The following is a 22094-nucleotide window of genomic DNA, read 5'->3' as shown; positions in this document are numbered from 1 at the left end:
TGTATCATTTTCATCAAGTGTTTGTTGTTGTAATACTAATTTTGTCCACAAGACAATGGTCCTCATACAATGGTTTGTATGATGTCTTACAAAACGTTTTCCTACGAAAGTCCTGCAACACATGTCAATTTCCGATTGTTACATGCACACAGTCTTTTCAAAATAAACTTCACACGAAACAACTTTTAGGTTTCGGAAAAGGTCGTAGTTTGGGTAAAAATAACTACGGAAGAGATGTTTGTTGGACCAATCAACCTCAAGTCTGCGTTTTTCTTTACACTTCCTCGATCATGATTACGTGGGTAACATGAAATAATTTATTAGGATATCCACGAATTACGTCTCATTATTTTGTTGTAGAAATAGCTATAAATGCTTGTTGAGACCAGCCTGCTTAATTGTGCACCACTACCCCAATGTTCTAAATGGGACTAAAAGCAATCACGTTTTCTTTTCTTCGAGGAGAGTTTAAATGTCTCAATGCTCTCTAAACACATACTAGTAATGAAGTTAAAACAGCTGATGCTTCCTGGAACAAACCTGTGCATCGTGGCTCTTATTGCTGCTCTGCACCGCCTGCCTCCACTGGCTGATGAGCTGCAGCAGCATCTTGACGGCGTTGTCCAACAAAGTCGGGTGGACGTCCGTCACCTCTCGCACGATGAAGTACACAAAGCCCGAGAGGACATCTTCACGCCACTCCGGGAAATCCACCATCAGGGCCTGGAGGGTCGTGAAGGCAAGGCCGCGGAGCTCCTCGTCCATGTGGATGGTCAGTCTGAAGAAAGAGGAAGACGTTAGAGATGCAGTAGATTGTACACTGATGTGTCTGAAGTTATGTTAGAGGAGGGGTGAAGTACTTGGCTAGAAGCTCTATCAGGTCTTGTTTGCTCATGCCATCTGGTATCAGTCTCGGGATGGCGGCCACGCACGTACGGAACAGATCGATCTTTGGCTTCCTCTCTCCCCTGTGGTAGAAAATACGTATGAGAACTTCAGCTCAGAAGTAACACACAAAAAAAAGTAACCACATGAATCCAGGTTGTTGTGGTGACGTACGTTATCATGTCCTCCGGCTCCTTGTTGGACATCTGAACGTTGGTCATGCTCATGGAGCGCCCCACTTCCTTGTCCAGGTGTCGCAGGATGTTATCTAAGGCCTTTCTTACTTGAGGGTAGTACAGAGACATGCCTGGAAAAAAACAGAAACAGCAGAGTCATTCAACGACATTTCCCACTAAAAAGAGTATTCTTTTTTTCTGAAAGATTAAAGAATCCAAACCCACCTATGCACTTGGCTTCCTCGTCGGTGAGGGTGGTGTTGAGGAAGATCTTCTTGACGCGCAGGGTGTTACCAGAGGGCATGATGATCCCGGTGGTGGGCATCGGAGGCTCCCCGTCCTTCTGCTGTAGGCTGTCGGCGATCACCAGGAAGGCTCTCAGACCGATGTTCATCCTCTGTTAGGATGATGAGAGGTATGACGAGAGGGAATCCACGAAACGCTAACAACAAAATCAGAACCTGAAGTCTTGTCTCTACGTTACCTCCGGGTTGATGGTGAAGGTTTTGTGAGACTTGCCCACACACAGGAGGTCGTAGATTATCTCCTTCATAGCAAAGTCCAGTCTTTCCTGTTACGACAAAGCAGAGCAGCAATCAATGACCTCGTTTAAACCTGGATTTAAAATGAGTCTTGGGTGAAATCGGACCGTAACAACCACCAAGACACATTGTGATGTGATCACTGAACGCGTATGACCCATAGACTGTGTATAACAAGTGGACGTAGCCATCGTGACGTCACCTAATAGTTTTAAGAACTGCCGTTATGAAGCCTTGAGTTTGGCGATTTGGCTGTCGGAAGTTCAGTGGTTAAAAAAAAGAGAATTCAGTCTCTCTTTTAAACTCTCAAACCAGAGTTGGTGATTGTTGGAAAAGTGGATAGACTGACAAAGATGGTTTTGATGAGCTTAATTTTATTTTTGTCGAGTTTCAATGAAGTGTGTTTCTTTGATCAGCGAGTTAAAATGAATGTTTCTATCAATGGAGTCCGTGCCTCTGAGGAGAGGTAATACAGTCTGTTTCTTTTCACATCTAACTCAGTGAATTATGTTGTTTCTTTGGGTTTTTTTTACCAAACCAGAGTTGGTGATTGTTGGAACAGTGGAAAGACAAACCAATATGGTTTTGATATATATTTTTATTTTTTTTAAGAGTTTGCGTGTCCAACTGTGACTCTGCATCGCTGCTGACCGGAGCTACAGCTCATAGATACCCGTAACTACTAAAGAGTCATTTTTTCCCGGGAATGAATCCCACTACAAACAAACACCAGATGTTAGTGGGAGTTAGCAGGATTTTGTCCAGTTGGACAGAGGCTTTACACACAGCGACTACATGGTTTATCATTAGCTGTAGCTCAGCTGTGAGACTCAGGTATGTCTGTTCAAACTTACCTGAGCAATGAACTGGATGATCTTGACAAAGATGTTGAGCGGCGTGTCCCTGGGCACCACACTCCGGGAGCCTTTGGGGAAAAGTGCTGAAACGATGCTGAGTAGTCGACTAGTGGGAAAAGAAAAGGGGGATGTTCTAAGATTATTTACTGCTGAACAAATAGGGCAAATATTTAAAAGTCTGTGTGTCAACTGACCTCTGTGTGACGGTGTTACTCTCACACTTGATCCTGATGATGTAGACCCACAGCAGTCTGTAGAGCGACTCCAGAGCCACGCGGGACATTTTGGGGTCTTTGTTCTGTTGGTGTGGATGAAAAAGATAAAAATGAGCCATTCATTTCAATTATGGAAGTATAACTACCCACCTGTGAGATTTGTGACATCGGGTTGATGTATGTTGAGAAACTGTACGATCCTTTTCAGCCTCTGGGCTTAAATTCTAACGAATGATGTCTGAAAAGTTTAAAATCCACATGATCTGATGTCTCTAAGCATTTTTAAGATGTAGTCATCAGTAAAACTTGTGAAATACAAAACTATGTTATGAGCTTTAAGAAGAAATGCTGAGTATGAAGACTGAATGAATCATTGTCAACCAGAAGAAAACATCTGATAACTGTGTCCTGGAATGTAAGACACAGATATTTCAGGATTGTTTGGGACCGTCAAGCCAAGTTTTCGCTATGATGAATACCCACATTGTTGAGATACGTGCACAGAGCTGTTGAAAAGGCTTTGAGCCGAGTCAACATGAAGGGGATAACATTCTAGTCGAGATGGGAGGGAGGAAGATGTTTGTTTCCGAGAAAGATTATATGTTTTTTGTGGACAACAAGATGAGACATTGAAGAGTTATTCTCAAGAAACTGCAAACTTGAAACTAGAGATTGAGACCATAAACTCATGTTTACAATGTTTACTGAGGGAATAAATCAAGAGAGAAGTAGAGTCATTTTCTCATAGACTTCTATACAACCAGAGGAGTCACCCCCTGGTGGACACTAGAGAGAATGCAGCTTTAAGGAACTTTAGCAACACTTCTCATTCATTGGCTCTCCAAGTCCGGTGCTTGGTTTTAATACCAAACTGGCTTGAAAATGTTTAAACAACCCCAACCCGATGGTCCATACTGTAAGAGACCCTTCTCAGTATTTTTATGGTGCAAGGACTTCCATATGACGGCTTTACCTTGTTGACTTGATGGAGGTTTGTGGTTTCTCCAATACCATCAAGCTCCTATGGCTCATATCTCTCTGCCTTTCTATTATTCCTTCATTTAATATTTATACTTTTGGTGTTTATATATTTATCAATATTAAGTGCAATATCAATATTTCATAAGTGCAATATTGGGCCTTCAGTGTCTGCTTTTATATCTTGTTTTTTTTACTGTTGTCTCTTGTTGTCATTCTGTCTCATTAACTGTTGTAAAACTGCTAATATCCCTTCTGTGGGACTAATAAAAGGATTAGATTTTGTTTTTTTAGATTAACCACCAAAACACTACTTTTATGTGGAACAAATAAAAACAAACAAGAATTTTTGAAAGCTGTGCAGTCAATGTGGTAACTCCCAGTGAAGACTCAGTTTAAGGACAGAGATCATCACAGCTCCAGGATTAGAACAGTTATCCTTTAACAGGGGAAGCACATGCTTACAAGTTCAGCACGCCATAGCTCGGTTAAAGCACATTATACTGTAAACACACGACATGTCATTGGGGTAAATAAAACAAAACAAAACCTAGGGCTAGGTGAGAGAAAGTGCCCTGTTGGATCGTAAACCACAGTCCAGCAGCCTCTTTCTGTACTGTAACCATTCTTCTAATCTTTCCGGCTGCAACTCAACAAATCACAGTCTGACAACCAGCAGATCACTGAGCACAAACCAACGTGGTGTTCAATGTCAACTCGGATTTATAGAGGTTCACATGAGCCGCCCTCCTCTGCCTCCGATTGGCCCAAACCAACTCACTCCTGATGCCTAAACTAAACCGAATCCAACCAACGAACACACAGAGTATTAGCCAATCAGAGGCGGCGTGGGGCGGGGTCATGCCCTCGCCATGGTAGGATTCATAATGTAAGCTTCCTGGTCCGGACCTGGACCGTTCGGAGGGATGGGAGCACCTGACAACCACATGACTCACCTGCAGCGTCTCAATCTGCTTGCGGATGCTGTTGTTAGACGGCATCTGGAGCGAGTCGACGTGAGAAAAAAAAAGATCACATGACAGGAGACAAAGAATGAAGGGGTGTGAAGGGGGGTGGGGGGGTGCACATGCAGGTTAAAAGTTAAAGGCAAAAACAGAAAGTAAACAAATATGACAAGAGCAGAATAAATATCTTGTCAATGTGATGGTCCATAAATAAATGATATTTAACTGTTAAACATGCCACTTGTGGGTTTATTAGTGACATGTCAGTTACAGAAAGTAACAGTTTATTTGTGTTTGATATGGTATTTAACATATTTCAACATAAGAGTGAGAAAAATCTTAATTTGAAAGAGAGAAAGCAAAACAAAATAAGGTGTGCTGTGGTCTGAAATCAGGCAGTGGGACAGAGAAAATACACATAAATAGACAAATAAATAGAGTGGATTAAAAGGTGAATATAGAAGAATGAGGAAAAGGACATTTAAAGGTGCGTATGGGAAAATGGGTGCAGCAATTTGTTTAAAAAGCCGAAAAGCAGCGACACCCAAATCAGCAGTCCATTCAAATCCATGTCAAGCACGCTCACAATGCAAATCACTGTCTCTTAACCCTGTGGGGGTCAGGCTTTAAAGTAGGGCAGCCAAAATATGGAGTAAACTATAATCTCCATTAGTTTGTAAAATGCTGAAAAATGGATCTGAGAACATTCTGCATGCAAATGTATTAAAGGGATGGTCTGGATGTTTTGAAGTGGGGCTGTATGAGGTACTTGTACACAGTCAGTGTATTACTACAGTAGATGGCGCCACATAAAATAATCAATATCAGTTTAAGTGAACGCTATATTTAGAATATTTACACCTCTTTACCTTTATGACGGAGAACTGAAGCTGTTATCTATGCTCTCTACAAAGACACCAGACTACATTCACACAAACAGAGATTTACCTCTCAGAACTCAGGACTTGCTGGTGTACTGCTGCCTCTATAAGTGTGTTAGTTTGTGTTATTGTGTGACTTTGGTGAATCTGAACTAACACTTTAAATCACCAAAGTCTCATACTAACACAAACAAACTAACAGATGGAGGCAGCAGGAGACCAGTAACTCCTGTGTTCTGAGAGGTTAAATCTCTGTTTGTGTGAATGTAGTCTGGTGTCTTTGAAAAGATGAAAGGTAACAGCCTTAGTTCCCCGTCAAAAAGAGGTGAAAATATTCTAAATATAGCGTTCACTTAAACTGATATTGATTCTTTTAGGTTTCTAAAATACTGGTTCTCCTGTCTGTTTCTACAAACTCCATCTACTGTAGTAAAACACTGACTGTGGAGAAGAACCTCATACAAACACACTGATAAACATCCAAACTATCCCTTCACGTTTTTACGTGTCTTTGACCATTTTTGAGAGCAGCCACAGGGTTAAAATCACCGGTTGGACAGGACCCCCTAGAATCACTAGAATCATCACTACACTCGATCCATCACACACAAACTCCGTAAAATGATCTCAATCAAAGAATCATCATCACCACAACTCATGACTGATTACACTTTCTTAAAATTAAGGAAACCTTAAGCAATTACGGAAGTGAAAGAGATTACTGGAAATGAGATCACTGAGAAGACAGACGGTCATTCAGAACCATCAGAAATCACCATCACAGAGACGCAAAAACAGGAATCTATCCACCACAAGACCATACAATCTCCACGAAAGGGCAATCAATGTGGGACAGGGTTGGTAGTTCGGTCAATGATCTTTGGGGTTGAACTGACTCCATGATGGTCAGGCACAAGAGGAAAGTGGGTTTGATCGGTTTGTAATTGGTTCACAGGGAGTCGTTAACAGACCTGAGTTAAAACAGCACTTGAGATTTTGAACATCCAGATAAAAACAGGATGTTTTGAGGAGTTTAAAGATGCTACGCATTTAATTTATTCTGCGTGAAACCAGATGTGGTTAAACCTCAGAATGTTTTATTTTCATGTTAGTTTGTCATCTTTGAGCATAAATTACAGCTTCTTCTTTTTTGAACAAATTATATTATTAAAATATCAAATCAAGTGCTATTCCGATCCAGATCTGGCTGGTGATAAATTAAGGGAAAGTAGATTATTATCAGACAGAACCACAGAGCACACCCTTCTTCTTCAATCAGTGCATTGTCACACCATGTTGATGTTTTCACATTGCAATCAGAACACAGTGGAAATCTAATTTCAATGTTACACAACACCAGTCATGAGACCTCTGAGGTTGTCAAAGCAAAGTAATGATTCCTAAAAATACTTAAATCTGAAGAATGCAGTCGTTGTGCTACAAACTTTATGAAATGATTTGTGTGTTAAAGGCTCGGGAGGCCGGCGTGTTACCTTCAGGTGCGAGAGGCAGTTCTGGAGGAAGATGTGCCAGTTGTTGAGGAAGAACTGCTTCTGACTGACACACAGCAAACACGTCACCAAGGGATACAGAGCCTGGGGAGATAAAAAACAGTGTCAGCATTAAAAAAACAAAACAAAGGGATGAGTATGTTTGTCTAGTCATTGAGTCATTGAGTAATTTAGCATGTGAACAAAAAGAAGAGCTAAACACAAAAGTATTGCACACCTAAAACAAGCTGAGACAGGAGATTTGTTTTATGACATCAGAATTATAACTGAAAATGTTGGAAGCTTAAATTAAAATAACTCTATTAGAGATGCATCGATCGATCCGCAACCGGTTAAAAACCCCGTTAGCTGAAACCGCTAAATATGCCCCATCAGAGCGGGTTTTCAGTGTGTGTATGTTTTCCAAAGAATCACTTTTATTTATTTATCAAGAGAAGTTTGCTGAAAGTTAGATTTGCACTTGTCTTTGTTTGCAACAAAAATTGGAAAATGGTTTAATTGTCAGTTAGATTTTATTTTTTTAGGTCATATCGGCCAGCTTTAGATGTGTCACATGACATTTTACGTTGTGCACCAGCAGCACAGACAGAAGTGCTTGCAAAGGATGAAATGCGATATACTGCAATTCATTTTCAGTTTGATCTTATTTATCCAGTCACCTGAAGCGCTTTTATTACAAAATTTGTTTGAGCAAAAAAGATCCTGTAACTTGGTGCCCTTCTGGAGAAAATGTGACTTCATAATTATATGTTTTAATATGAACATTTAGTGGAATTTTTTCCTTCAATTCAAAATACAGAAGTGTTGCAAACTAAAAGAGAAGGAAGCCGTAAAGATGCAGAGTAAACAGAGAACAGTGGGTGGGGAGGAACAGACAAAAATAAAATAGGATGATATCGTTATTACCAAAGAGTGCTTCTTTCTGGAACTAAGTTCAAACGTGGTCTGGTACAGCATCTCCACAAAGTTCTTCAGACACGGCACATTGACTTCATTTTTTACCGCCTGAGGAGAAAACGACTCGTCAACGTGGATCTCAACGTGGCAAAATGACATAAAGAGATTGATTTGTTTGTAAGGTAAAACAGCAGAGATTGTTTGAATGTTTACTCACGGCTGCGACGGGGATGAGGATCTCCACAAAGAGGCCGGCCAGAGCGTGCTTTATGTCCTTGTCCTTGACTTCCAGGAAATACTGGGCACACTCCTAGAAAAGAGGCATCAAAGACACTCATGTATGAAGAAAACACAGAGGACACATAAACAAACAGAGACAAACTGGAAGAAGATTCTTTACGTAATTTGCCTTTGTTGTGAAACACTTTGTAACCGTATTGTTTTTATACAGGGGTGCAAAGTCATCAGGGGTGAAAAAAACTGCTTCATATTGGAGATTTAAAGTATGTTTTAGCATGAGGATATTTGTAAAAACACACTTGAATTAAAGTAATCTAAATGCTACAAAGGAAATGTAAGGGTGACATCAGTTCAGGGCACATAAAAATAACTAAAAAGATAATAAAATTATAAGAAAAAACACTGTAGCTTAACAAATCACACAGATGACCCCCTTGTTTATAAGAGTTCTGCAGAATAAAAAACTCTGCCTTCACACATCTCAACTCAAGATTAAATGCACATCATAAATATGAACTAATCTGTGATGGACAGAGTTCTAACACTAACTGATGCAGAACCAAAGTTGTGCTTCTCACATGTCAAGAAAAGAACCGTTCTGCATCCTGTTACTGTCATTTCTTCCTTCATAGAATGAATCACTGTGAGTGGAAAATTTATTTTGTCATCGTATTATTGACTTTACTGGAGACAAACTTACTCGTTATGAATTTTACTTCCTAAAAATCAACACAAAGTGTAACTATCCTGTATGTGTCAGGCTGTCCTCATATGGTTAGAAACCATGATGGACATAAACCACGTCATGTTCCGTTAACACAGCAGGAAATCACACTCCTCTTAGTTGTAGGATCTATTTTCTTTCTACTGAACTACACCTGCCAGCTGAATCACCGTGCAGAAGGAAGCATCTACTTATGGATGAGAGGCTCGTGCTCATGACAGAGTGAGACGTAAACATTAATGGCGTCCTCCTCAGCTGAGCCGTAACGTTAGCTAGCTGAGTACATGCTTCCTTCTGCACAGTGATACCGTTTGGAGGGTGTAGTTCGGTAGAGAGAAAATAGTTCCTGCGTAAAATCGCTCACAAGGTCACTGGATTATCTTCATTAACCAGGTCATGATTTCTGGAAAGAGACAACGCTTTTAAGTATTTCAAGTGGGTTTTTTTTGGCTCTTTGAGCACCAAAAGCTGAGTTTCATATAGTTCTATTATAATATACATCTCCAACACTCTGCAACTCTCACCAAGACCCTCTAGATTCATCGATAGATCTGAAGGTAGGAGGAAAAATATGTTGGTTTTGGTGAACTGTCCCTTTAAGAAAACAGCGAGTGTGGTACCGTTGCAAAGAAGTAAATGAAAAAGATACAGCCTCCATTCAAAACTCTTTGCAAAGCTGTAAAACACACACACACACACACACACACACACACACACACACACACACACACACACACACACACGCTTCTTGGCAAACCTCACCTTTGATCGTTACTCATCTAGCTTTATGAGCCATTACTGATTGCATTGGAGAGCTGCTGAGTTTGAACAAAGAGCGGTCTGGTGTAATTTATCAAACACTCATATCAGCCACACACTAACTGTAGGGAAACGCCGGCAAAACATGTGCAAATAAAACGACTATAATTTACCTGCATGAACTGAAAAGAAGCCTCAAAGTCCTCCACAGGATACATCTTCACCCGGAAGAACTTCATGCCCATGATGAGGGTGATGACGCTCTGGACCACGTAGGGACTCTGCTCCTTTAGTCTGAGCTCCTTCAGCTCTGTGATGAACTTCTTCCTCACTGCCTGAAACCTGAGCACACACACAAAGATATAAAGATTTATATAAATATATATCTACACTAAGGGAAAACGTATGTGAGGTGTGTGTGAAGTTGTAAACTTTGCTTACTTTGACTGCGTCAGGATTCCGATGACCTCGGCATACAGGTCTGCGATGATGTGCACATTGCCAGTGTTAGGGCCACAGTACCTGTCAATCAAAGCATTTGTCATCAAGTCTTGAAATTGTTTTTTTCTCCTGTGTTTATGACTTAAGAAGAGGTGGAAATAAAAGATTTTGCAGTTTTAAAGTTCCCCTTTTTTCAAAATTGGGGAACAATTGGGATTTTTTTTTTGCCATGATGAATTTCAAAAGTTTTTTTTTATCTTTGAAAACGGATGAAAAGAAACATTTTGGCCGGGGAGTTTTTGTTGTGTTTGTTGTTGTCATACTCATTTCGGCCACAAGAGGCAGAAGTGCACCACTACCATGTTTTAATTTCTCCGTGTGTGTGTTAGCACGTTTTGTAAATTAAAAACAAACCTGTAAGAAAATAGGAATGCTTTTAGTCCTAATTTAGAACATGGGGTAGTGGTGCACTTCAGCAACTTGTGGTCAAAATGAGAATTACAACATCAAAACATGACAAAAAAACAAATAAAAAAGTAACTACGAAAAATGATCCTCCTTTCAAAACACATTTTTCACCTGGCAAAACTTTTTTCCAAATGTTTTACAACTGTCACAGATGGAAAATAAATTCAGAAACTTGGAAAGGTTATGCAGGTAAAACCTTTTTTTTTTTTGACTGTTTTTTCAGTAATAAACATAAGAGGGAAAACACTTTGCAAAGAATTATTCCACGGATTGTTTTATTCTCAGTTTCCTCTCAGTTCTTCCGTACTGAACATTGTGCTTAATCACCGATCAAACAACAAAACAAAGAAAACTTACAAGTGTTCTTACTTGAGGCTGAAGAAAGTTGCTCATAAAAAGCTAAATATCCTTTATTAAGTGTCATTTATGACACAGTTCCTAGTGACACAATACCAGTTCATTCAAACATAAATAATAAATACATAAATAAGCACCACTTTATCTTCATCAGTACTTTTTAACCATGCATTATTTATCTGTGTCGATGCGTACTTACCCCTCTTTGTGTTTAAAGTGCTTGAACGCCAGGTTTAGGACTTCGTGTACTAGAACATCTGGCACGGGATGAAGAGGAATCTGTGACGTAAAACATGGAATCATTGGTCTTATTAGAAACATTGATAGTCTTCCTCTTTGCTCCCATTCATTAGCAAACGCTCAGGAGCCGAGCCAAGGACAACTTAGCTCTGGTCTCCAGGGATCGGCTTTGAGTTCAGAATGCTGCTTAGATCTGGACTAGCCCACTTTAGAGACACACTCAGTGGGGAGTTGGTCTGATGCCATTGTGTTTGTTAACTTTGTCAGTCCCTCTGCAGGGGAAGACATCGCTAACAAACACTGCAGTTCATTTCTGTACCACAGGAAATAAGTAAATAAAAGAACTATGCTCTTATCTTTTCTAGTCTTTAAATCATGAGTGAAAGAATAACAAACTCTCTTATCAGTTAGGGGATGCTGCACTGGCAGTTAAGGATATCTGATGATTTGAATAATTGGTCGCAATAAAAAAGGTGGACAAAGACTTCAACCACGGTGAGCAGATGTCCTAAAGATAAAGATTTGTACTGGTATGTTTACCCTCCCTACAACAGATATCACATCAACAGTAACAAAGAAACACTTTCACAGTATACAAGAGCAGAGTGTCAGATAGCTCACCTGTTTTAGAACTTCCACTGAAACTAAACAAAAAATGAAGTCTATGGATAAGTCCCTCCGTTCCAGAAGGTAATCTTTATCCCGGTGCTGTTCGTCTCTGCATGGCGGGAGAGAAAATGATTACAATCACGTAGAAATGATTGGTACATGAGGAAGAAGACGGCTTAGTGTGAAGGAAAAGGAAGATGAGCGTCTCACCCTTTGGACTTGGTACTCGAGCGAGGCCTGTACTCGTAGGACTCGTCCTCGGTGCCGCTCTGCCGCCGGTACCAGTCGAACAGCGTGCGCAGTAGGGAGGGCAAACAGTGTTCTGCTATTGAGCTCATAGAGCTTATTAACTGGAAAAAACAACAACAAACAAACAAACATTACACTCACTCACTGTCACTAATAAATATATATAATGCACATGTTAAATACTTCAATATTAAATATGTTAATAAAAGATGACCTCATGAAGGGAATATTTAAAGTGGATATCTAATAACTGAGTAGGGCAAGTAAAGATCAGAAGTCTTCTCAACTAGTGGGTGACATACTGTAGATATTGATTATAGTTGGGCGTGTGGTGTTGGATGACATGTTGAGCACATGTTAGGCCCTGTTCACATCTGGCACAAGCATGGGTCTTTGGTAATCCGGTCCGAGGCGGATTAATTGCATAGTTTAACCATCACAGTGTGAAGTGAAGTTTTACTGACGATCGTTATCCTCCAATATTCAGTAAAATATGAGATCAGGACTTCATTTATGCTTTTCTAGTCTCTGATCTCTGATAATGTTACATTGTAAACCAATCTGTCTTTAAATCAGCAGGAGGAGAGCTAGTAACGTTAGCAGCACCGCTAATGTACGGAGGTTCAGTTCAGTTACATTACGATGTGTTCAGGCTCTGTTCAGTAAAAATAAGAACTGGGCAAAGGTTAGTTATAACGTCATCATGATGTGTTCAAATGTAATCTGATAAAATGTAGTGTTGGTGATAAACTAGAATAAATCCAGTAGTTTGAAGGAGATGGTTTCACATTAATATAAAACAGATATTAGAGATGAGTTATGAGCTGTTTAACTTCCTAACACTAGCTCTAAACAGATTATAATACACATACTGTAAATCATTTCTGTTTGCATAAAGCAAATGTTTTTAAACAAGGCTGGAGGCAGCGACGCAAATCAACTGTGTCTGATTTGTATTTGGGAGGTTTGTTGCCAATTTATTAGTTTATTTAAAGAGGACAAACTGCAACAGATTATGGTTCATGGGTCTGAGGAGATATGAGGGTCAGATGGCTCACATATCCTCTTCACTGCCACTCACAGACACACAAACACAAACAAAGACACATCAGGGTTCAACATTAATGTTTTTTTCAGAAATCTAGTTGCCCAAACTCAATTTTTTCTTGCCCCATAAAAGTTGTTGTATTCATCAGCAGTTATCAAATAACAGAGACTTAAGTTATGTGCATAGTTTTAATCTTAAAGTAAATTAATCTGGAGTTTCGCCTACATCCTCTCTAACCCAGACAGCGATGACAAGGAAGTAAAGGGAGGCATTTACCGTTTCCTTCTTCCAAAGGAAAGTAGTCTACAGTTAATATATGGAGGAGAAGTGAATATTTTACTTGCTTTACCCTCGTCGTTTAAGGACGTTGGGTTCAGCCGGTCTCAAGACAAATCAAAGCAGTAAAGCTACAGTGAGGGATTTATGCTGCTGGAAATCCATTTATCTGTAGTTTAGTTTAGTCAGCGAGACTTACTGCTAAATCAGCGAGAACTTATTCATCAGGAGCGACAAACGATGAAAGAACGGGATAGTTAATAATGTTCTGTTTGTTGCCGTAAAGTAACAGCTGTATATACGTATATAAGATAAGAGAAGATAAGATAATCCTTTATTAGTCCCGCAGCGGGGAAATGTGAAGGACTACAGCAGCATGGGTAAAGTGCACACAAGATACATAGTAAAAGAAAGACAAAATAAAATAAAAATGAAAATGAAATAAAAAAAAATATATATATATCACTGTATTTTTATATATGGTGGTATATCACTAACAAGTGAGTACAGAAAAACAAGAAATCAGTGCAGACTGTGCATAAAACATGAAAAAGGAGGGGTGGTCAGTGTGCATGTGTTTAAGGGCCGGTGCAGTGTGATGACGGAGGAGGAGGAGGATGACGATGATGGATGCCGGGGCAGCAGAGTTATGCAACTGCTCCCTCTGCCCTTATGGCGCCGGGCGGATATGCTCCAGCACCCGATGCTGATTTACTGCTGAGGATGACACAGCGATTCTACACTCACTGTACACTGTACCCGCTCTCTCTCTCTCTCTCTCTCTCTCGCTCTCTCACAAAGGGGGACAGCTGGATCTATAGCACCACGTCCTCGCCGGCTTTGTGAGGTGCTGAACAAAGCATTCTGCAGCGGGACGGCCTGTTGTATAGAGTTCTGCAGCAGCTACAGATGAGGGACGGACGGGGGTGACGGAGTGACGGAGTAACACACACACCACACACACACACACACACAGTATCAGAGGTCCTGGGATGTGAGGTTCAGGTACTGACCTGGTCAAATTGTGCATCTTCTCCTCTCTGGAGGGATCGGGACAGGGGTTTCTCCTGTAGAGAGAGAGAGAGAGAGAGAGAGAGAGAGAGAGAGAAAGAGAAAGAGAGACACAAACAGAGAGAGAGACAGAGAGAGAGACAGAGAGATATTCAGAATCAGTGTCATACTAACAGAGTTGTAGCGTTGCACAATAGCAGGTTGCCGTCAGTCAAGCAGCAGGCCAAATGATGAGTCAGCAAATTAGAGAGAACTGGGGCTGTACTGAATTATTTTAAAAGAAAATGATATTCAAAGCTTCTATACAGGTTTTGTGTTTTTATAAATAGTAGTATCCTATTTTATATCTATAGTTTTTGGATTAATTTTATTGTAAAAGAAAATATTTATTTTGTATTTCTCATACTTGTTTTTATGGTTTCTATTTATTAAAATAGTTTTTTACCACCCTGAACTTGTTTTATTACTAGTAGAATCTTAATTTGTAAGTCAGATTTGGGGATTTTTATGATTTTATTTCTATAAAAAAATATTGATTTTGTATTTCTCATACTTGTTTTTATAGTTTACATATCTTTAAATTGTTTTTAATAACCCTGAACTTGTTTTATTACTAGTAGTATCCTATTTTGCACCTCAAATTTATTTTATTGTTAAATAATATTCATTTTGTATTTCTCATACTTGTTTTTACAGTATGAGAACTTGTTATATTACTAGCAGTATCCTCTTTTGATTCCCTCATTATTTTCACTTCCTGTGTCTCATGTTTTTCATATTGATTTGTTTCTCTTGTTCCACACTTTGAGCTGCATTTTATGCTATGAAAGGTCCTATAAATAATAATAAATAAAGCATATTATTATTATTATATAATCTTATATATAATAAAGATTATGTGCCTCTCCTGTTCCTCACACATCTTTCAGTTGTCTTCCTGCAGTGGCTGGCAGTTGGTTGCCAAAGAGAGGCGGTTTAATCTCGGCAGCGTGTGTCACGTGACGTGTGGTGTATTGGATTTCATTTCCTGTGCTTCGACTCACCAGCGGTTCAGCCATCACCATCTCGATCTTCTTCTCTGCCAGCACAGCAAACTCAGCAAACAGACTCTTGATGACGAACTCCCCCGGCTTGAGCTCGGGGTCGATGGTGATGCTCGACATGGCGGCGACGCTGTGTTTCTCCCACGAGAGGGGGGTCGCCGAGGTGGGGGGGCGGCGTCTACTCACGCTGCTGCTGCTGACCGGTGCAGAAGCTGTGGGGGGAGAGAGGGAGGGAGAAAGAGAGAGAGAGGGTCGAGGTTAGGAAATAATACAGTATGGAGTTGAAGCAGCAGGTCAAAAAGAGAACAACACTCTCGTAAAGTATGCGATGTCATGAGCTCGTTCTTATCCAAACAGGAGCACAGACATTACCTAAAGAGGTAAAATGACCGAATCAATGAGAGAACGACAGAAATATTCCAGAGCCGGCGAGAGAAAACATTCAACTTCCATTTGATTCTAAGCCTCCGATTATAAACTCATTCTCTAAACTCTCATTGCCCATAATAGGCTTAAACCACCTTAGAGAAACAAATACAGGGATAATCATAACTCCTATTAGAGCTACGTCATTAATTATCTTAATCATTGTTTAAATATTTGTGTTTATGTCTAAGTCAGCCAGCTCAAATCAGTCTAAAACTAATTTGGTAGAAATACAAGCAGACTATCATATGGAAGATTAATAGTTTAAATAATAAAATAATAGTAAAATGTCAACTGTGGCCATTGTTACTTCTACTTTAAAGCAGCCATTTCTGGGATTTATCACACTCAAGAAACAAGTAATTGAATCAAATTGCCCACATAATGACGTGCCTTAAAGTAAAAGAAGAAATTGCAGGGATGGTCGGTTAATCAATTTTAAAGCACCTTGTAAAAAAGCACATTAGTCTCAACTAAATAAACAACACAGTTAAGCAAAAAGGAATTTAAACTGCTGTTAAAACTGAATGTCCACAGAGCTCATCCAGGGTCTAAGAAGGGAAGATGGAGATCTGCACATTTGCATGAGGCTCGGATCGTTTGGTCGTTGTATTCAAATGGATTAATCAAATCTTTAGGGTTTGTTGTTTAGAGAGATGACAAAGAGATGCTCGAGGTCACAGCTTTTGAAATGGATGTTAAACAGTCACGTATGGGTGTAATGTTCAGAAGTGTAGGGTAGTTAATTCCACAGTTTAACGTTAACCATCACAGTGTGAAAGTTTTACTGACAATCGCTTTCCGAAAATATTCAGTAAAATATGAGATCAGGACATCATTTATGCTTTTATAGTGTCTGATCTCTGATAATGTTACATTGTAAAAAAAACAATCTGTGTTTAAATCAACAGGAGGAGAGCTAGTAACGTTAGCAGCACCGCTAACGGCTAACAAACGGAGGTTCAGTTCAGTTACATTATGAGGAGTTCAGGCTCTGTTCAGTGAAAATGGTTATTGGGTGAAGATAAATTATAATGTTATCATGATGTGTTTACATGTTATCTCTTAAAATGTAGTGTTGGCGAACGTGATATTTTTACATTAATGTAAAATAGATATTAGAGAGGAATTATGGCCTGTTTACACTATCTCCAATAATACATCATTAAAACTACTAACGACAAGATTTGTTTGAATCCATAAAAATACAATCTTTTATGTCCTTATCATTTGAGTTTTATGATCTGTTGCACAAGTAGGAAAAACTAAATCTGGTTCCTGTGTACAACATTATACAGAACTACTTTTAAGTTTATAATAAATAAGCTATGTTGTTGTTTTTTTATAAAAAGAGTAAGGTAAGTGCACACACACAAACAATAAACTACCTTATAAAGCGCTTAAGTACCAGATCCATTTGACCCAATAAAATCAAATGCATGAAAATGGCATTATCACCATGTAATGCTTTCCTATGTCGATTCCTACACTGCCAGCCATGTTGCTATCTATTCAAAGAATCAAGGCTTCATAACATTCAATAGCTCAACTTCCAGTTAGTCCACAATGGATCCAGTCCAGCCCAGTTGACAGCCCATAATAAACTGACCCTTTACCTCGTTCCCTCCCAGGAAAAGAGGCCTTGTTCCGTTTCTTCCTGGTTGTCACAGAAACACTCACACATTCTGAACAGTCTGAATAACATGGAGGAGCAGAAGTCAAGGAAAGAATATGTTTTTTTAAGCGAAGGAAACACATTGACACCCTGCATGAGTACGACAAAAATATTAACAATATGCTCAACATAGCTCAGAAGCGAATACTGATAGTCTGTTAAGAGAGTGTGTTAGGGGAAAAGGAGCAGTCTGAATATCAGAGATAAGGTTTCAGTTCTAAGTGCAAATATTATATTAGATCAAGTTTAATGCTCCATGTGTAATGTTCTGCTGCTAGGAGGTCTCTCAGTAACTATAACAAAAGATGACGCAGCGTGGGATCATGGGAGTTGTTGTCTTCACTGCAGTAGTTAGGATTCCTTTAGTTTTCATTGTTCAGTAGGGTTTTTACCACAGAGGTCTCCTCTTAAAACAAACAGACCCCCTGAATCAAACTCTGAATGAAGCAGCTTCACATTAAAGAGAGAGCTGCAGCCAACGTTTGCTCAGCTTGTTTCTCTGTTAACTGCAGATCCAAACGTCCTACGACTAAAATCCTTCATCTGGTTAAAATATTGTTAAAATCAACAAAGATGTTAGGAGTATGTTGCAAAAATGTGGCTTGAAACTTGATAAAAGGACTGTTTATGACAGCTAATAACAGATAACCACAACGCTGAACAAAGAGGAGGTGTCGCCACTGACTGAAGATTGTGAGTACATAATTCAACTATATATATATATATATATATATATATAGATAGATAGATATATATCTATCTATCTATCTATATATCTATCTCAATATCTATCTATCTATCTATCTATAGATGTCTCTATATACACAGGTATAGAAGTTTTTAGACATTCTATTGCAGAAAAGTAATAGCCTTTACCTTTAATTATTCTTTCAATTATTATAAATCTATAAAATGTTGATCAATGTGCATCCGAAGTAATATAGAACAAACTGCCGTTAAACTGTTTTTCAAATGGTAAACGCAAACTAAAAACCATTTTGATTATTTTTACATTATAAAATCCAAACCAATTAAAACAATATATATCCTATTAAAATCCTAAAACCAATTCTAAAGTAAAGCTTAGGCCACTATCTCAATAAAAAAAGCGTTAATGAATAAATCAATCAGACACTAACAGTTGTGCCATGTTTTTAAAGTGAAATGAAACTGTGTCTGCGTCGTGTCAGCGTGGTAGAAAGTGTTCGCCGTGTTGTGGTGATGTTGTCCAGCAGCACAGAGAGCCTTTCAAGCATTTCCCTCTTTGTTTACTGTGCTGCACCAACACCCCCGATGATGTCACATAGCCAGCTCCTCACAGCCAATCAGTGCTGTGTCCTCCTCCCCCAATCCCCCCCCAATCCTTCTTTTCTCTCCCACCATGGGCAACATCGATTGTTGACTGGTTCACACAAACGGATACCAATATATCAGTTCACGACAAAATAAGACAAAAGGGCATCTTTTCTGGACCAAGTCTCTCTCTCTCCTTAAGACATGACACTTATCTGTAGCATCCCAAACTAAGATTCTCCTCCAAAGCTGACTCCACTGCACAAATCTTAAAAAAAAACATCCAAAACAACCTGTAACTTACAACCTTCTCACTGTTTAAAACCAGGATGTGCACTGACAGAAACACGAGTGACTCCCTTGTGACACTAAGGTCATGTTCCTTTTCCAATTCAAATCTAAATGCAAAACTTCCAGCGTGCCTTTGCTAATGATATGTAAAAACTATGAGCTTGTTTTTTTTAAGTACAGTGTTATTTTGTGGTTAAATCTGTATGAAAAGTTTAACTCTAGCAGTAAAAATGATTGGCCTTGATTTCTTGGAAAAAAACTGCTTCTAGTTTTTGTTGCACACACACACACACACACACACACACACACACACACACACACACACACACATTCAAACTCAACACAATTGAACCAATAGGTGACTTTCAAACCACGATTACAAACTAAATGAGTTCTTTTGTTGAATGGTTGGTTGTTTGTTTGTTTGTTTTCTCATTATTTTTTATCGTGTTAATCGGTTTTAATTGTTTTAACTTAATCGACATCATTGAAAAAGAGGGTTGAATGAATCTACTGTAGGTAGACAGAGGTCACAGGCTGTTCTCATCCAGCATTCGTAGCAAAACCTACGAAAAAGAATGCGCCGAAATTTGTAGTAATGCCACAATATTTATCTGTAAGTTATCTGTGACGAGAAGTAAACGTTGATATTTTTGTGACGTCACTAAACCTAACCGAGTTTCTTTTGAAGACGGAAGTTTATTTTGAAAAGACTGTATGCATGTAACGAGCAGAAATTGACACGCGTTGCTGGACTTTGTTTAGGAAAACGCAGAGTAACTTTATCATAAGACAAACCAACCGTGTGTGAGGTTTGCATTACAATATAGAAAATGGAAATAAAGCCGGGTTTAAAGAACTGAAATAGCCCTGGTTTGAGATGTACTCAAGGCTGTACCCTAAACTGAGCAATTGTTGTTCATCTTCAGATATCTTCACCATGTCATCCTCCCCAAAAAACTGTTTTTCTGTGGTGTGAAACATTTGAGATGTGCTGCCGTAGAGAACACTTTTATCTGAGAGATTCAGAACAATCTGAAAGAAGGACAGTTCAGCAACTACAGTTCTGATAGAAAGAACTGACGAGCTGGTAAAAGAAGCTTGTGTTTTGTAATGAAAGCCCTATGAGCCCCCCCCACCCCGCTCTGCAAGAGTTCAACGGTTGTTAAGAAACGGAGCCTGCAGGATTACACAACTATCAGAGCGGTGACTCCACCTTGTCACAGTTAAAATAAAACCCTCCCATAACGCCTTGTTCACTTCCCCTGTCAGGACAACCAGCAACAACAGCACCACCAACACACACACACAACACACACACACAACACACACACAACACACACACAACACACACTCTCTGCTGGAATGCAGGGCCGGGAGTGTGTCCGTTTGTGTTTCTCTATAAAGACACAGAGACAAAGGAATCACTGCCAATGTTTATGTGGCTTGGCAGTGCCAGTCCTGCTATTGTGTCTCAACATGTTAAACTCTGACGTGTTTCTACTAGTTCTCTCTTCACCAATACGACTTCTACAGAAGAATACAGGGCAAAGACTAAGTTTGTTACAGAAGCTGACAAGACACAAGTGCAACAAAGGATAGATTGAGACACTGATATGCATGCTGCAGCATGAATCAAAAATGTGATTCTAATAATAAAAAGGGCTAAACTGTGACCTCAGCAGTATAAATGTCCAACATGTCTATATAGGACAAGCTAACAACAACGTGGAACATTCAACCGCCTGCAGGGTTCAACATTAAGGATTGCCCGGGGCAGGTAAAATGCAAAATTCAATGGTCAGGTGGTTAAAAGGAATCAAGCTTTGTTTTGTTTGTGACGCACAAAGGAGTTCATGCTCAACGCTCCATAGGGCGTACCAACAAAATGCACTGTGAAAAAATCAAGACGACAAGTGTAAAAGGCAAAAAGCCATAAATCAACCGCCACGATGCCGGGAAGGATTTATAATCAACTGATAAGTCATATCTTATTTTCATGAACTACTGTATTGCCTTCATAAAAGTCAAGTATTAAATGCATTATGAAACAAATGTTGAATATCCTGCAGACAATTTGATTTGGCTGCAAAATATTTACTAAAATGTAGATTTTTAAGACCTCCTGTTTCTAAAGCATCTAAAAATAAATTGTCTGTCTTACATATAAATAGTGTTTTTATCAGTAAACTTTTGTGACAGTCACGTCAGAAAAGCTCTGAGCACGCGCACGTTTAGGGGTGCACAACGAAGCAGCCTCGATTATGTCATATTTCTGGAAGTAGCTAAGAAGTAAGTGTTAATATTTACTGTATTGATGTTTCAAGACTGAACAACTCTTTGCTCAACTTTTGTTGAAAATGTGCTCTACAGTTATCCAGGAAACAGAAGTTTGGTTCGGTGGCGTTTGAGAGGATGTGGGAGAAACTCCAAATATGCATTGTGCAAAAAGAAACTAGATAGATGGATGGATGTTGAAGAAGGACGGCTTGGAAAGGGTTTCTGAAACGAGGTCCTCTTTGTTTGAGAGGCCCAATGAAAAAACTGGCAACTAGAACAGGAGAGGGGTGAGAGGGGTGAGGGGGGGGAGATGGGTGAGGTAATTAGAAAGAGGGAAGAATGGAAGGAAGCCGTTTACTTAACAGGTGGATGTTTTTATGCTAAGCTAACAGAAGATTTTGTTATTCTGTGTGCAGATGATTTTTCGGATTAGGGATCAGATGTTTTAGGCATCCAGACTACAAACGTTTGAATTATTTATTACTTTTATTTCTCAGTTAATTACTCAGACTTCTTACGATATGTCCTGGATGTTTTGGGGGGATAGAGGTTGCCAAGCTCAAAACTATGGTCTCTATGTGTTTTGCAGGGTAAATCCTCTACAGTCGATCACAGGGCAAAATGAAGAGACAAATATATTCAAACCTACGGGCAATTAAGAGGTTCATATTTGCACGACTTGCATATCTTTGGATTGTGTGAAGAAACCAGAACAACCGGAGAAAAAGAGACAGGGAGAACATGCAAACTCCAAAAG

General features: G+C 39.4%; 1 protein-coding gene across 12 annotated transcripts in view; it reads right to left on the bottom strand.

Moving 5' to 3' along the window:
• Positions 1 to 22094, bottom strand: part of fryl (furry homolog, like) — an 82472-nt gene that overhangs the window by 38030 nt on the left and 22348 nt on the right. For 9 of the 12 annotated variants that reach the window (XM_054602217.1, XM_054602216.1, XM_054602215.1 and 6 more), the window contains 18 exons: positions 15373 to 15584; positions 14332 to 14385; positions 11956 to 12095; positions 11758 to 11854; positions 11096 to 11175; positions 10072 to 10152; positions 9804 to 9972; positions 8125 to 8217; positions 7917 to 8015; positions 6993 to 7094; positions 4610 to 4654; positions 2655 to 2758; positions 2458 to 2566; positions 1546 to 1632; positions 1287 to 1458; positions 1060 to 1192; positions 861 to 968; positions 541 to 778 (listed from right to left, as the gene is read on the bottom strand). In XM_054602217.1, coding sequence (XP_054458192.1) covers positions 541 to 778; positions 861 to 968; positions 1060 to 1192; positions 1287 to 1458; positions 1546 to 1632; positions 2458 to 2566; positions 2655 to 2758; positions 4610 to 4654; positions 6993 to 7094; positions 7917 to 8015; positions 8125 to 8217; positions 9804 to 9972; positions 10072 to 10152; positions 11096 to 11175; positions 11758 to 11854; positions 11956 to 12095; positions 14332 to 14385; positions 15373 to 15492 — 2031 coding nt within the window. In that variant the 5' untranslated portion in view covers positions 15493 to 15584. The remainder of the gene's footprint in view (positions 1 to 540; positions 779 to 860; positions 969 to 1059; positions 1193 to 1286; positions 1459 to 1545; positions 1633 to 2457; positions 2567 to 2654; positions 2759 to 4609; positions 4655 to 6992; positions 7095 to 7916; positions 8016 to 8124; positions 8218 to 9803; positions 9973 to 10071; positions 10153 to 11095; positions 11176 to 11757; positions 11855 to 11955; positions 12096 to 14331; positions 14386 to 15372; positions 15585 to 22094) is intronic. The other 3 variants (XM_054602213.1, XM_054602220.1, XM_054602219.1) reach the window with 1 other exon arrangement.

Source organism: Anoplopoma fimbria, chromosome 8, assembly GCF_027596085.1.
Source record: "Anoplopoma fimbria isolate UVic2021 breed Golden Eagle Sablefish chromosome 8, Afim_UVic_2022, whole genome shotgun sequence".
Classification (NCBI taxonomy): domain Eukaryota; kingdom Metazoa; phylum Chordata; class Actinopteri; order Perciformes; family Anoplopomatidae; genus Anoplopoma; species Anoplopoma fimbria.
Note: the sequence above shows the minus strand (reverse complement) of the source record. Positions and strands in the feature narration are given on the sequence as shown.